This window comes from Canis aureus, chromosome 33, assembly GCF_053574225.1.
Source record: "Canis aureus isolate CA01 chromosome 33, VMU_Caureus_v.1.0, whole genome shotgun sequence".
Lineage (NCBI taxonomy): Eukaryota > Metazoa > Chordata > Mammalia > Carnivora > Canidae > Canis > Canis aureus.
This window is the reverse complement of record NC_135643.1, coordinates 7,530,968-7,548,264: the sequence shown is the minus strand read 5'-3', so window position 1 is coordinate 7,548,264 and position 17,297 is coordinate 7,530,968. Positions and strand designations below refer to the sequence as shown.

Below are 17,297 nucleotides of genomic sequence, written 5' to 3'. Positions count from 1 at the left end.
TATAATGAAATTAAATTTTTAAAATAGATATTATCATAAATGGATTATTACTTTTAATTAATATTATCAATTCCATAGAGTTATTCTAAGAGCTCCCTATGTTGCTAAGGAATTTTTAAAGAGGAATCAATATAAACAGATGATTGGCAGAGCTGGCCGTGCTGGAATAGATTCTATTGGGGAGAGTATCCTTATACTGCAAGAAAAAGACAAGCAACAGGTAATAATCTGATTGTTGTTGGCTTTTTGTTTTGTCTTTTTTTGTTATTTGGGCTAGCCCTTTTATGATATCATCTTTTAAAAATTAATTACTAATATTGTTTTCTTTTTAAAGATTTTATTTATTCTTTATGAGATACACAGAGAGAGGGGGGCAGAGACATAGGCAGAGGGAGAAGCAGGCTCCATGCAGGGAGCCCAACGTGGGACTTGATCCCAGGACTGCAGGATCACGCCCTGAGCCAAAGGCAGATGCTTAACTGCTGAGCCACCCAGGCATCCCACTAATATTTCTTTAAATAATGATTCTTTCTCCTCTGTGATTAAGAATTAGAAAGAGTACAACAAAAAGTATATTTATCTTTCTCCCATTTTCATGAGAACACCTGCTAAATTCTTATTTGTTTGTCTTTATGTCCTTAACACCACCTGCTTCTATAAGATCTATACAAAATATAAAATTTTATATGGAACACTTTATTTTTTTATAATAACACAAAACATTGCTTTAACTTTTATAGGTATTGGAGTTAATAAGCAGACCGTTGGAAAACTGTTATAGCCATCTTGTTCAAGAATTCACCAAGGGAATCCAAACTTTGTTTCTCTCTTTGATTGGTTTGAAGGTATTTTTCATTATTTCTAAATCTTATTACCATTACCCAAGAAAATAGAGATTTGAAAGTTATGAGAACTGTAAGTATGAAAACAAATGTTAGCTTCTAATCTGATGTGGGAAAGAGCAGTCTAACAGAACTCTGAACCTAGATTCATACATACCTTTTTAAATGCTTTGAGTTGTGTGAAATATGAAAAATCAACAAATCATAACTAGGCATCACTACAAGTGAGAGACTTTTTGGATACTCTAGAGGATATAAGAAACTATAAGGACATAGGTCCTGATATGGGATAATCCATCATCCCTGCCCTTGTTAAGAATAAGGTTCACCTGTAGCCCTATGATCATTCTAAGATATTACAAACATTTGTGAAATCAGTATAGCCTTTATCAGGCAGAAAATTAAAAAAAAAAAAGGACAGTAGGAAAACTTCTTTTTCTTAGAATTTAGCTCTCTTTTAGGATTACTCTTGAATTAAACTTCTTTGTTACTTTTTTTTTTAAGATTTATTTACTTATTTTAGAGAGAGAGTTTGCGTGAAGTTGGGGAGGGGCAGAGGGAGAGAGAATCTCAAGCAGACTCCCCACTGAGCAGGGAGGCCAAGGTAGAACTCTACATAGGGCTTGATCCCATGATTTTGAGATCATGACCTGAGCAGAAATCAATAGTCAGACACTTAACCAATGAGCCACTCAGGTGTTTCAATGGTTATTCTTAAATTAAGTAAATTTTAATAGTGTGTCCAAGGTCATCTGGCCATAAAGTGGCAAAGACAGGGTTTGAATTTGTTGTTCCACTACAAACCAACCTATCATGCAGTCTGGGATGCGTGCATGGCTCAGCGGTTGAGCATCTGCCTTCAGCTCAGGGCATGATCCTCGGTCCAGGGATCGAGTCCCACATTGGGCTCCCTGCAAGGAGCCTGCTTCTCCCTCTGCCTGCGTCTCTGCATCTCTCTCTGTGTCTCTCATGAATAAATAAATAAAATCTTTAAAAAAAAAAAAAAAAAACCTATCATGCAGTCTACCTTCGTTAACCTGAATAGTTTAGGTGAAAATACAAAAAGTAATTATCAAATAAAAAATACCATAAGTTTTAATTACCTTGTAGATAAATAATGTTATAATATTCCCTGGCAGTTCAGAATAGTGAAAGGCTATAAGGAAGAAAAGGAATCAGTGCTGGGTAGTAAAGGAGATAGACATCTTAGATAAGCAGAGAGAAGGAATAAGCCATTCAAGGTACTTAATATAGAATTAATAAGAGACAGTTTAAGATGGTGTGAGATGAGTCAACAGACTAGATTCTATAGATCTAGAGGAGAGCTGCAGATCCTGAAGAGTTGAAAGTTGGGTGGAAAAAATTAAGCCAGACTGTGTGCTATAAATTGGGAAAAATGGGAGAGTATGCTTAAATGGTAGACTACAGAGTTGTAACACTGTCATTCATCAGAGGGAATTCTTTTTTTTTTTTTTTTTTTTTTTATTTATGAATGATAGTCACACACACAGAGAGAGAGAGAGACAGAGACACAGGCAGAGGGAGAAGCAGGCTCCATGCACCGGGAGCCCGACGTGGGATTCGATCCCGGGTCTCCAGGATCGCGCCCTGGGCCAAAGGCAGGCGCCAAACCGCTGCGCCACCCAGGGATCCCCATCAGAGGGAATTCTAAAGTGTACTTCAGAATTCAGTTCAGAAGCAATTGTAGTAATCCATATATAATGTAATAAAGACCTGTAGTAGGAGGGTTGCCAAGGAGTTAGTAAAGGAGGAAGAGATCATGAAGATCATCAAATTATATATTAAATTATATATATTAAGATATATATTAGATAAGTTATATATAATATATATTAGATATTAGATAAGTTATATATTATATAACAGACTCAGAGAATTGATGAGTAATCTAAGATCATTCAGTGAATTATGGTTTTGATGGGACTATAATGTAAGTTCTGCCTTGCTGGATTGTACTCTTTCCAGTGTACCATCATATGTGTGGAATATTCCTCAAGTGCACGTGAAATATTTCACCAACATAGATCATATTCTGAGACCTTAAACAAGTCTCAATACATTTAAAAGGATTGAAATAATCGAATATAGTAAAGTGTCTAATAGAAATAATTATAGTATACCAACAATAATAGAGGGATATCAGGGAATTACCTAAATATTTGGAAATTAAATAGCATACTCTGACTGTGGTCAAAGTAGAAATCACAAGGGATATTAGAAAATATTTTGAATGGAATGAAAATGAAAATAGATATATCAGAATTAGTGGCATGAAGCCAAAGAAGTGCTTAAAAGGACGTTTATGGCTTTAAGTGCTTATTAGAATAAAAGAAAGATCCAAATTCAATAGTCTAAGTTTTACTTTAGGAATGAGGGGAGGGGCAAAGTAGAAAGAAGGAAATAATACAAAAAACAAAAACAAAACAAAAAAAAAAAAAAACCCAGAAATGAAATAAAAAGTAGACAAGAGAAAAAAATAATGAAACTATAAGCTAGTTCATTGAAAAGATCAGTAAGATTATTGACTGATTTGATCAGAGAGAAAAGAGAGAATACATAAATTACCAATATCAGGAATGAAAGGAGGGTCGTCACTAAAGATCCTAGAGATATTAAAGGGATAGTAAAGAATAATCCTTGAGTAACTGTATCCTTGAATACTGAAAATTGAATTCAACCACTTAGATGAAATGGGAAAAATTCTTGGAAGACAATTTCCAAAACTGACTGAAAAAGAAGTAGAAAGTCTAGTCCTATATCTATTAAAGAAATTGAATTTTTAACTTAAAACCTCCCACAATGAAGAGTCCAGGCCCAACTGACTTCATGGTAAACTCTACCAAACATTTAAGGAGGGAAAACACATTCTTCCAGAAAGTAGAGGAAGAGGGAACACTGCTCATCTCATCTTATGAGACCAGCAGACAAAGACATTACAAGAGGAGAAAAGTAAAGGCCAATATCTGTGGTAAAAATAGTTATAAAAATCCTTATCAAAGTATTAGTAATCCAGCAAAACAGAGTTTATTCCAGTAATGCAAATTCAGAAGTCAATGTAACTATTCATTTGACATTCAGAATTCAATGTTACTATCCATTTGACAGAATTCAGCACCCATTTATGATAAAAACTCAGCAAACTAGGAGTAGAAGAGATTATATTCAACCTGCTAAAGGGTGTTTATTTACAAAAAAAAAAAATTACAAGTAACATCACACTTAATGGTGAAAGACTACATGTTTTTCCATCTAAGATCAGGAAAAGAAAAGAGGTCTGTTCTTACCTACTTTTCAGCGTACATCAGAAATCCTAGCCAGTACAAGACAGGAAGAAAAACGAGGGCATATAGATTAGAAAGGAAGAAGTAAAACTGTCTTATTTGCTGATATTAGGTTCAAGAAAAATCCAAAGGAAAAAAACGTACAAGAAAACTAGAGTGTAATCAGCATGTCTAGGATACAGGGTCAATGTACAAAACTCAATTGTATCTACAAATAATACACTCACTACAAATAATTAGAAAAAACAACTCCTTTCACAAGAGCATCAAAAAACATTCAGTATTTAGGGATAAATTTAATATATGTCAGATCTATACACTGAAAATTGTAAAACTGCTAAGAGAAATTAAAGGAGACCTAAATAAATGGAGAGAGATACCATGGTCAAGAATTAGAACAGTCAGGACACCTGGGTAGCTCAGCGGTTAAGCATCTGCTTTTGACAGATGATCTCGGAGTCTTGGCATCGAGTCCCACATTGGGCTCCTTGCAGGGAGCCCGATTCTCCCTCTGCCTATGTCTCTGCCTCTCTCTGTGTGTCTCTCATGAATAAATAAATAAAATCTTAAAAAAAAAAAGAATTAGAACAGTTTTGATCTGTTGATACTTCCTAAATTGGTATATAAATTTAGTGCAATTCCAGTAAATAGACTTGTTTAGTGGAAATTGAAGGCTAATAGAATTTATTTTGGAAACACAAAGTAGAATAGCCAAAATTAATTTTGTGAAAAAATAACAAAGAGTGTTCGCACTACTTCGAGACTTACTATAAAGCTTCAGTAATCAAGGCAGTGTGATATTGGTGCAAGGTTCATATAGACCAATAGATCAATAAGTCCAGAATTAGGCCCACACATACATGATCAATTTTTTTAAAAAAATAGTTTCTGCACTCAACATGGGGCTCGAACTCAGTACTCCAAGATCAAGAGTTGCATGCTCTACTGACTGAGCCAGCCAGGCACCCCTATAAATGATCAAAATGATCAATTTTTAACAAAAAGTGTCAAGATATTTAAATGGACAAAGGATAGTTTGTTTGTTTGTTTGTTTTTTTCAATAAATGGTGCTGGAACAACTAGGTATCTATATAGAACAAAACCAAAAATTAATCTGTACTCTTACCTCACTCTAATTTTGTCCAGAATAATTAAAAATGGACCATAGACCTAAACTTAAAAGCTAAAAATATAATTTCTAGGACACATAGGAGAAAAATTTTTGTTACCTTGGGTTAAGATTTCTTTTTTTTTTTTTTTTTTTTTTAAAGTTTTTTTTTTATTTTTATTTATTTATGATAGTCACACAGAGAGAGAGAGAGGCAGAGACACAGGCAGAGGGAGAAGCAGGCTCCATGCACCGGGAGCCCGACGTGGGATTCGATCCCGGGTCTCCAGGATCGCGCCCTGGGCCAAAGGCAGGCGCTAAACCGCTGCGCCACCCAGGGTTCCCGGGTTAAGATTTCTTATGCGGGAAACGAAAAACATAAACCATGAAGGGAAAAATTCAATTAAATAGACTTCATCATAATTTTTACGATTATCTTCAAAAGACATTGCTAAAAAAGTGAGAAGGCCCAGAGGAAATATTCATAATGCATACATCTGACAAGTATGTATATGAGTTAGGACTCAGCAAAAGTAGTGGAATTGGGAGGGAGTTGGAACTTCCCTTAAGATGGAAGTGCTCAGGTAACAGGGAGACTAGGAAAACTGACTTGGCCACAGGGATATGGTTTTCTGGACCTGGCAATACAAGATCTATGGGGCACAAACAGTCGCGTTTAAATTCTGTTTTAACAGTTGAAGTGCCCCAGCAAGAAATCAGGCAGCAGTTGGTTCAGGAGATTAGCAGGTAGGCAGCTGTTGTTCCAAGCTTGCCCATAGGAGGCAGAACTCAAGAAACTGGACCCAGTCAGGAGGAGGCCAGGCCAGCAGGGTTCCTCTTACACCATGAAGTGGGGGTTCACAATAGGGCTCTAGTTGTGGAAGAATGCTGGAATTCTAGACATGGTGGAGAGCAGGAAAACCTTTAGAGCTGGAAATGAAGCAGAAGTCCTCTAGACAGAAACAATCAGGTGGAAGAGAAGTGAGAAGCAAGAAGGGTGAGGTCTGTGAGTTGGGCAGTGAGGTCAGGGCAGGAGGGTACAGATGAGCACCCCTGGAGAGACTAGGCCGGTGTTTGGTGGAGAGAAGGAAACTCTAGGAATTGATGAGAGAACGTAACAGTGGTTGGGCCATAGGATTCAGGGAGCCTCCGGTTATCATCTATTTATCACAGCCACACCTTAGACACCCTGTTAGACACTTTATGTATTTAATCTCTGATCCTTGCATACCTTTGAATTAAGTAATGTGACTCCTCTTTTGTAAAAAGAATCTGAGGCAAAACGAGGCAGGTAATATAGGCTGCTTGCAGCCTGCTCTCTGCACCGGCACACTGGGGCCCGTGCTCCTGCAGTCTTCTGCCTGGGCAGTGTGATCGTCCCCTAACTGGGCTGACTGCCTTGCATCCATTCTGCCATGCTTTCCCACATCCTCTCCAAATAACTCTTCACAGACTGATTTTGTCAAAATGTAAACTCAGAATGTATTACCCCTCTCTCCTTAAAATTTGTCAGTGGTGGTTTCCATTGCCTTTAAGATTAAGCCCAAATTCCTTATCATGGTCTGCCGTGGTAGATTTGGCCTCTGCCTGTCTCCATCCTCATCTCTCACCAGCCTCCTTGCACTCTGCACTCCAGGTATACCGGCCTTTTCGGTTCTCAAGCGCGTGATGTTCCTTCCCACCCCAGTGCTCACTAAGTGTGAGACTGGTGCATCTTCCCCACCCCATCTCCTGTCTCACCCTTACCCACATAACCATCGCTTCCTCAGGGAAGCCTCCCTGTGCCTCTGAGTCCAGTCAGTTTATTGTATCTTTATAGAACCACATTGCTTTAGTAGAACCTATCAGTTTGTAATTATATTCTGGTTAGTGCAGTGATTTGGCTGATTTTACCCCCACAGGAATGTAAAACCTGTACAAGCAGAATCCATATTTATTGTTATTTGTCCCTGAATCCCAGTGCCTACCTAACACAATGCCTGGCATGTGGTTGGTGCTCTGCAAATACTTGAATGAATGAATGAATGAATGAATGAATGAATGAATGAATGAATGAATTGATTGATTGATTTACTTTGGAGTTGGGCATGGGTGAACCTGAAGGTTGGGGCAACAGTGAAGAATCCAGCTTTGAGAAGCTGTGGAGGCCAGAGGCAGAGGCTGGACCAGTGGGTCTAAATCACTGTATCTGCAAGTTTTTCACAAAGGGATAGAAAGATAACATGATGGTAGCTAGAAGGATCAAGTAAAGGATTTTTTTTAATATCCTTAATGTTAACTATAATCAACCAAGTAGAAAACAATTCAGCTAAGTTCATCAGTAATCTACAAACTGAGTATCAGTCTTGAATACCTTAAAACTGCCGTTTTAGCCTCATTATATTAAGAAGGAGTTTTGGGTGCCTGAGTGGCTCAGTCAGTTAAGGATCCTACTCTTGATTTTGGCTCAGGTCATGATCTGAGAGTTGGGAGATCAAGCCCCACATTAGGCTCTATGCTGAGCATGGAACCTGCTTAAGGGTGTGTGTATCTCTCTCTGCCCCTCCTTCACCCACTTGTGCACACTCTCTAAAAAAAAAAAAAAAATAATAATAATAAAAAGCATCAAACATTTTTTAATTGAGTTTATTAAAAAGAAAATAATAGTAAATGTCTCTGCCTCATCATATTTTTTTAACTCTTATATTGGTTTAGTATCAAATAATTACTTAAGTTTTCCAGTTGAAAAAATATCATCAGAACCGTAAGAATGAGTGATACATTTATTGATTGACTATATTTTAGTAGAACATGATGATTTCATTGAAATTGGCTAATATAAAATTATCGTAATTCAGCATTAACTTTATATCTGAATACCAAATGGAGGGTTGAGTATTACTTAATGATTGCCACTATAAGTTTTAAATAGTGACTAAGAGGGGGAGAGAGAAAGGCAGCAAAAGAACAGGAATGAGAGAGACAAAAGGAGAAGACTGCTATATATTTTTAGGTATATATCGGGAAATATTGCCTGATCCTGTTTCAGTGGAGACTTTCAGTTGTGTTTTGCACGTGTGTGGTGGTTTTTTTTTAATACAATTTTTATTGCTAAAGAAGACTTTCACAGGTGGATGGAAAGGGGTAAAGGAAGGATTTCTGAAGGAGGCTGAGTGAGAATTAGTGATAATTGGTTGGAGAATAAACAAAGCACAGCTTTGGAGACACTGAAAAATTATTTAAAAATGTGAGGAGTTTTGGGTGAAAAATATGTAGATGTTTTCATTAAAAGTATGAATATGATAACTTTTTAAAATTGTTTCTTGTTAATTTTAAAATGCCGCTTATAAAATTATCTTTATATGTGCAAGTATGTTAGTTTTATGATAATTTATTTCAGTAGCTTTGCGGTATGGAGATTAACATGCATTCAAAACAATGTCTTAAATTAAGGAAAATGTTCCAATGATGTCTTGAATTGTTTCAGATTGCAACGAATCTTGATGACATATATCACTTTATGTGTGGTACATTTTTTGGTGTTCAGCAAAAGATTTTATTGCAAGAAAAAAGTCTGTGGGACATAACCATCGAATCACTTAGATACCTGACAGAAAAAGGACTTCTACAAAAAGACACTATTGATAAGCCCAAAGAAGAGATCCAATATAGTTTTCATATTACAAAACTGGGACGAGCTTCTTTTAAGGGTAAGAGTTTACCTAAGTTTCTGAGGAAATGTGCCGGGAAAAAAAGAAGTTAAATCATTCTCTTCCTTTAAATTGGAACTAATTTCATATTAATAACATTAATCTTATTAATGTTAACAATTAATCTTAACAAGCTATTATACTACTTTCGCTTTTAAAAGTTGAAAAATGGAGGCACCTGGCTGCCTCAGTCAGTAGAGCATGTGACTCTTCGTCTCAGGGTTCTGAGTTCAGGCCACATGTTGGGTGTAGAACTTACTTTTTAAAAAGGGTTTTTTAGTAAATAAATAAAAAGTTGAAAAAGTATTGGGTTTTTTGTTTTTGTTTTTGTTTTTTTAGAGAGGAAGTAGGGAGGAGCAGAGAGGGAGGGGAAGAGAGAATTTTAAACAGGCTCCACACCCACCATGAGCCTGACTCATGGCTCCATCTTACAACCCTGAGATCATGACCTGAGCCAAAATCAAGAGTTGAACTGGCTGAGCTACTTAGACACCCTGAAAGGTGTTTTGAATTACAAGTAATTTAGGATACTCCAGAAGTATTTAGAGGGAAAAAGATTATCATCCCCCTTCACACACCCCTCTACTAACAATTGTACAAATCTTAATATCCTACCAAGAATAGCAATTTGGTATATGTCTTTTCAGACATGTTCTGTACATTTCATTTCAATGCATAACATATACTTAATATACAAGTTTAAGATTTTTTTAAGCTTTTGTTTTTAAGTAAACAATCATTGGTTTTGTTCCAGAACTTGCTTTTTTCCTTAAAAATTGTTTCTTGACAGGGAATAGTTTTTTTCTTAATGGCTACATCATAATTTACTTAATGAAAAATAATACATGTCTGTCATTTAAAAAATTCCTTAGAACTCAGAATTATGTAATGGAAAATCCCATTCTCCTGTCCCATTTCCACCCTCCAGGGGCAACCACTGTTAACAATTTGATGTGTATTGTTCCACATATGATTATGCATACAGATAAATATGTATATGTATATTATATATGTATGTTTATATGTATATGTGTATAGATTTTATGTATATACATGTATATACATTTATATATGTTATTTTGTAGTTTATTTTTAAGATAAAATCATAGTTGTAAGTATTTTTTGGCAGCTTACTTTTCTCACTTAAAATATTAAGGAGTACTTTAACATGTCAGTCCCTTTAAATTTACCTCATTTTTCTTTTACTACTATAATCATCCATAGTCTAGATACTGTAATTTAATTAACCATTCCCCTATTGATGGACATTTGCACTGTTTTTTTTTTTTTATTTTTCTCAACTATAGACAAAACTGCAACGGGCATCTCTGTTTATATCTATTTTTGGGTATGTGTGGAAATGTTTCTCTGGGTTAGATTTCCAAAAACAGCAATTGGGTCAGAAGGAGTAATCTTATTAAATGTTGATGTATCAAACATTTGGAGGTCTGTCAAAATGACCTCCAAAATAGTTGTGATAAATTACATAAGAAGGGATTTTGGTGGAAGGATGAGTGAAATAGGCGAAGGGAATTAAGAGTACGCTCATCATGATGAGCACTGAGTAATGTTTAGAATTGCTGAATCACTACACTGTACACTGGAAACTATAAAACTGTGTTAACTATGCTGGAGTTAAGAGATTTTGAAGACTTTTTGCTATGCTTAGGTAACTTCTCAACAAGACATTTTCAAAAATCACCTTTCTCCCCCTTTGGTAATTATGAAAGATGAAATTTTGATCTTTCTTTTAGGGACTATAGATCTGGCTTATTGTAACATTCTGTACAGAGATCTGAAGAAAGGTCTTGAAGGACTTGTTCTCGAAAGCCTTCTTCACCTGATTTATTTAACAACTCCCTATGACATGGCTTCTTGCTGTGACCCCGACTGGATGATATACTTCAGGCAGGTGAGAATAGAAGGCTCTTCAGTATGGTCTGTCTTATTTATTAATGATGATGCAATTTTTATTAAGTGATTATTCACTTTTTTTCTCTACTAAAATATGTTTGTAATTGGGCCTTTCATGTGTCAGTTTTTAGAAGAGTAATATGGAAATAGCATTTTCAGTTTGTGTCACTTAAATATTACTTTTCTGTTAAATATAAACATGTTCATTATCAAAAAAATAACAAAAAGTGCAGAAAAGAAAAGATGATCATCCCTGATCTCATTCCCCGAAGATAGTTACTGTTATGTTTTAGGGGCCACTCCATTTTATGATGCCTACAATGTGAAGAAAACCATGAAAGCTGTTTTTTGTTTTTGTTTTTTTTTTGAGATTTTAATTACATGAAAGCTCTATCGGAGCCAAGCAAAATAACTAAACTCAGTGACGTTCACTACCTGAGAAGCAATATCAGTTTTATCACTAACAGGAAGGTGGAGCTGGTCCTACTTGTTACAAAACCATGTGGTAGAGTACAGTCTGTTAGGATTTTACTATGAACAGAGCAGATGCATGAACACATGGTAGGCAGAAGCAGTATGCTGCTCTTAATTTGCAGGAAATTAATTTTCTTTTTAATGTCATATTTTAAATTGTAACTAAGTTTTTTAAGTGGTCCTATATAATGCAGTTACTGTCAAAAGCTTTCCCTCCCCTTCCTCCCCGCAGACCTCTCAATTTTAAACATAACCACATGGACCATGGAAACCATAGTCCATAGTCACAGTGCTTGTGACCATGCCTTTAAGTATTCTACTAAAATGTTATGTTTTAATAATACATTTTTTGAGCTTTACAATATGTATAAGTAAAATTTGTGTTTTTCATATCCTTTAAAACCATGATAATGTGATATCACAGGAAATACTAAATTTGGTTCAAATGGCAGATTTTTAAAAGTTACAATTTGAAAGGTGCCTAGGTGGCTCAGTCAGCTAAGCATCCTACTCTTGATTTGGACTCAGGTCATGATCTTAGGGTCGTGGGATTGAGCCCAGAGTCGAGCTCCACACTCAGTAGGGAGTCTGCTTGAAATTCGTTCTCCCTCTCCTTCTGCCCCCCTACCTCACCACATGCTTTCTCTCTCTCAAATAAATAAATCTTTTTTTTTTTAAAGTTACAATTTGATTTTTCTCTGTTTACTCTTTTCAAATGTAGTTTAGCCAGCTTAGTCCAGCAGAACAAAATGTAGCTGCTCTTCTTGGAGTCTCTGAAAACTTTATTGGGAAGAAAGCATCAGGTCAACCTATAAAGAAGGTACCATAGTCTTTTTTTCTCTCCCTAAATAACCAAGTTAAAATAGCAGAATTAATGCTGTTGTATCATTGGCTTTTGTTGATTTGGTCTTTTTGTTTCATATTTTTTTCCTTTAAATTAGTATAATTCCCATTTTACTATTTAAAACATTTGAGGAGCAGAAATTTGGGCATTTTTTAAAAGCGGTATTTATTTTTGAATGGTGTGATGGCCTTTTTTGTGTGTATACCTTTGCATTTCTGAAGCACTCTGTCATGCACATATAAGCTTCTTATCATAGGAAAAGGTAAACCCTATTAATCTATTTTTCTTAGGCTACTTATGGCTTATAAAAAATGTAAAATATTTATTAAATGTTTTTATGATAGTATATAATCCTGAAATAAGTTCAGTTCAAGGGAAAAAATGAATTTTCTAAAAACTTGTTTTTTAAAATAATCTTTACACCCAACATGGGGCTTGAACTCATGATCCAAGATCAAGAGTCACATGCCCCTCTCACTGAGCCAGCCAGGCCCCCCTGACCTAGAAACTTTTTATTAGGCATTCTACTTGGTATTAGGGATTCTAAGATAGGTTCGGTTTGAGGTTTTTGTTGTTGTTGGGTTTTGTTGTCCTTAAAGAATTCCCAGTCTAATTAGTACTTCAAGTACATAGAGCTCTGTAGAAGGTTGAAGTTGATAAATTAATGCCTTTTTGTATAATATTCTTATATTTTAGTGTTTTGAAATTTAGTCAACAAATATGAAGTGTCTAATACACTAACTTTAAGAGGAATGGAAATAATCCATGCCTTCAAATTCCTTAAGTTAATATTTTCCACCTTATAATACACTTTTTATATTTATAATTTTGTTGGTAATCCAATTTTTATTGAAACCAAATTATCTTACCTGCCATTTCCTCCATATCTTTAAATTTACGTAAATATTACTAATTTCATTTTGAAAAGTGAAGATGGTGTCTACACACATTTGAATTGAATGATGCCCTGTCCTATGTACTGCTGAATCATAAAATTATAAATGTCGGTGTAGTACTTTAATGTTTATCTTATCACAGTATTTTGATTGAGTCCTTTACCTCAGAAATGCATACATTTTGTTTAGATGTTCAAAATGTTAAAAATATTTCTTAAACCTTTTATATACAACTTTAAAATATAAATTAAAACAAAATCATATTAATTTGGAACTCATTACCAAATAATAAACATCTGCAAAATCTTATTAGACTAATGCATCTTTTTAAACTTGAATCAATTTATTTTTGTTACATTTTAATGTAATATAGTCAATAAATGTTCAGCTGATTTAAATTCTAGAGAGCATATTTACTTAAAATCAGATTTATTTATACATTGAAAAAGACATCCCCACCTTTAAGTATTTCTTGTAAAAGATCTTGAAATTGGCATAAAGCATCTTATCTTGCCTTGTAATATAATTAAATCATTTTTCTTAGCTTAGAAAATATATTCTAAGCAAAATCTACATTGACTCAAATTATAGTTAATAATGAAGGTACACTAAAATTGGGAAATTAAAAAGCAGTCTCTCCCTATTAGCAATTCAACTATCATGGTTTTTCAGCTTAATACTTTTTAAAACGTATCAACACATAGAATCTGTAATTCATACAGTCTTTGATATGCCACTAAGTTCTCATCCCATTCTTTTACCATCATAAGGGATATAATTTTGTATTTTATACCCACTTTTTCTATTTTCAGTTTATCCTTTCTTTCCTCTGATTTCAAGCATGAGTTACTCAGTTTCTAAGTTACCTTGATATTGGCTATGAAATACTTTATACAAAAACTGACCACTAGATACTGCAAGCAAAAGCAGGTACACAGAAATTGTCAACTACAAGTAGCATTTTTCTCTTTCAGTGTTTTAACTTTGGAGACATTAATTATTTATCATGACCATGTGGAAATCATAGAATCTAATATTTACTTAGTTTACAATATGGACAAGCTTATTAACATACCTATCTAAATAAATGCATTTGTCTCATTACATTCACAAATATATGCAACCTATAATTACCACAGTAAATGTAAAGGGCTTCCCAGCTCCTTCCTTTATTCTTTTCCTAGGGCTACCCTAACAAATTAGCACAAACTGAGTGTCTTAAAACAACAGAAATTTATTCTCTCGAAGTTCAGGAGGCCAAAAGTCTGAGATCAAGATGGCTTCTTCTGGAGGCTCTGAGGAGGAAAATATGTTGCCTTTCTCCTAGCTTTTGGTGGTTGCTGGCAACCTTTGGTGTTCCTTAGATCGTAAATGTATCCCTCCAGTGTCTCCATTGGATGTTGCCATCTTCACATTGCCTTGTCTATGTCACTCTGTGTCCTTTCTTCTTATAAAGACACCTGTCACTTAATAAAGAGCCCTAATGGGTCCACTGTACATCCAGGATGATTTCATCTCAAGATCTGTAGCTAATTACATCTGCAAAGATTCTATTTCCAAGTAAGGTCACTTTCACAGCTACCACAAAAAGGTATGGGGTGGCAGACACAATTCAACCCACTACAGCTCCCCTGTAGAAGGGAGTTTAAGTTGGAAATAATAAATAAATAAATTGGAAATAATTTGGCTTATTTTCTTTTTTTTTATATTTGGAAAAATGATCATCTGAAAGTACATATGCTGAATCTTAGTTTTATTTCTTTGGAAGCATTCTAGTCTGGCTTTCCTGTCGTATAACTTCATTCACATTACCTTTTGTCCAAATTCAACATAAGCTACATTCTTAGCAGGTCCAGTACATAAATTTGTTTGTGTCTTTCTAGAAGGTGGACAAGGACATTGTCAACAGACTGTACCTGTCTTTTGTTCTTTATACCCTGCTCAAAGAGACCAACATTTGGAGTGTGTCTGAAAAATTTAATATGCCTCGAGGCTATATACAAAGTCTTCTCACTGGAGCTGCCTCATTCTCCTCTTGTGTGCTACATTTCTGTGAGGTAATTCCATTAACTAGATGACACATGCCTTGTGCATCTTTTTGTTTTAATTGCTGCTAAACTCATAAACTGGTTAGTCATTATTTCTTCATTGTTCTACTAATACAGAGCGCTCAAAACTTATTTAAAATACATTTGTTGGGCAGCCTGGGTGGCTCAGCGGTTTAGCACCGTCTTTGGCCCAGGGCGTGATCCTGGAGACCTGGGATCGAGTCCCACATCAGGCTCCCTGCATGGAGCCTGCTTCTCCTTCTGCCTGTGTCTCTGCCTCTCTCTCTCTCTCTCTCTGTGTGTCTCTCATGAATAAACAAATAAAATCTTTAAAAAAATAAAATTAAAATAAATAAATAAAATACATCTGTTTTTTTCTGCTTATAAGAATCCTATATACTAACTTATGGTAAAGATACAAAAATGACAGAATCACTCAAAATATATAGCAAACAAGTTGAAAGCACTTCGTTCCCCTACTCTTAGAACCATCACTAATAGTTGCAAGTATTTAGAATCAACTCTTAAAACAACAGTTCTCCATTGATATAGACTGTGTAGGAGTATCTCTCATGGTGATAACCATGGGAAGTGTTTGTTTGGTGCATCACCAATACCCAGGAGCTGCCTCGTCACTACTTGGGACCACTTGGATCACTCCCGTGATCGCCACAGTATTTGGCATTTTTTTTTTTTTTTGGCCATTTTTTATTCTAATGTCTGGCAGCTGCTTTAGGTTTCTATGTCAAATGTTTAATTATAAAGTAATTCAAGAATAAACTTTATTTTGGCCATATGCATTTGGGATGGATTTGTTTAAGACTTTACTAAAAGAAGCTTTCAGACTTTCCTTAAGTATCATAGTAAAGCTTACCAGACTTTTCTACTTGGACAGTTTTGGGGATGAATTTACTATAGAAGCCTTTTTTTGGCTGCATTTAAATTTCTTTTAATTGAATGGTGTAATAATCCTTTCCATATTTGTTTCTATGCTCAATTTTTTTAAAAACATTTTTCTTATGTGAATTCTATTTTTAAGTTTGAAATCTTCATTTTCCTATCTTGAATCTCCATATTTTATATATATATACATATATATATATGTATATATATATGGAATTATTTCTGTCATATGTACTCATAAGTAAATAATACAAAATACTTGACTTTGGGTTGAATAATAATTATTTTAGCAAATTCATATTTCTTAATATCTCCTGCTTATGCTAAGTTTTAAATATTAGCTTACATTCTGTAATCACATGCTAACTAAGCAGTAGACAAAAATTATAGGTAATAAGGAGAAGCTAGCTTTAAAATGTATTTTCTTAACTTTTCTGTGTTGTTCCTCATATTTAAAGATACTTCCCCTAATAGTCTATCCCTTTGTTTTACTTAGGACTGTAAGGACTTCAGCCTTATGGAATTGTTCAAGTAAAAGAAACTGTATTGAACTTGAAAAACAACTATAATCTGATGGTTGATCCTAGAAACAGTCTACCTGACAACTTGTACCCTCATGAGTGTACTTTCAGTATTTTAGTGTTTTTTTTTAAAGTTATGTAAGTGGTATAAAATAGTATACCAATAGTATTAGTTAAGATGCCTTTAACTACAAATTATGGAAAAACCCCATAGAAGTTTAAACAATAAGGAAAAAAGATTATCATGTGCAGGAAAACTGGAGCTAGGGCAGTTTATTATTGATGGATTCATCGTTCTGTTGAAGATTTTCTTCTCTTTACTCTGCCAGCTTTAATGCATTGACTGCTTTGCTAGTGGTCACAGAATACCTCCACATATCTCATAAGCTCACAGTGGCACCCAAGGTTAGGAAGCAACCTTTAAAAAACTATTATAGAAGATTTCAAACATAAGACAATATAATAAATGTCCATTTACCCACTCAGCTTTAACAGTTATTGATCCATGGCTTCCAGTATTTTTATTGTCTTAAATACTGCTTTCATTATTTTAAAGTATTGCTATATCTTGTATTGGAATCCTTCCAAATGTGATATTTTGTCTTCAGGGTAAATTCCCAGAGGTGGGAATTGTTTTCAGTCATCTGGGAAAGAAAAACTATGCATTCACTTGCTGGTGTTTTGATTAAAAAATGAATAGAACTCCTGTCAATTATCAGTCTTCTTCCTCATCCCAAAACTACGTCATCAAATTCC

The 17,297-nt window shown here is 34.8% G+C and overlaps 1 protein-coding gene across 5 annotated transcripts in view; it reads left to right on the top strand.

Moving 5' to 3' along the window:
* HELQ (helicase, POLQ like) overlaps positions 1-17,297 on the top strand; it is a 42,554-nt gene that overhangs the window by 16,775 nt on the left and 8,482 nt on the right. For 4 of the 5 annotated variants that reach the window (XM_077882746.1, XM_077882745.1, XM_077882747.1 and 1 more), the window contains 6 exons: positions 79-220; positions 741-845; positions 8,719-8,941; positions 10,696-10,853; positions 12,051-12,149; positions 14,953-15,126. In XM_077882746.1, the coding sequence (XP_077738872.1) occupies positions 79-220; positions 741-845; positions 8,719-8,941; positions 10,696-10,853; positions 12,051-12,149; positions 14,953-15,126 (901 nt within the window). The remainder of the gene's footprint in view (positions 1-78; positions 221-740; positions 846-8,718; positions 8,942-10,695; positions 10,854-12,050; positions 12,150-14,952; positions 15,127-17,297) is intronic. The other variant, XM_077882749.1, reaches the window with a different exon arrangement.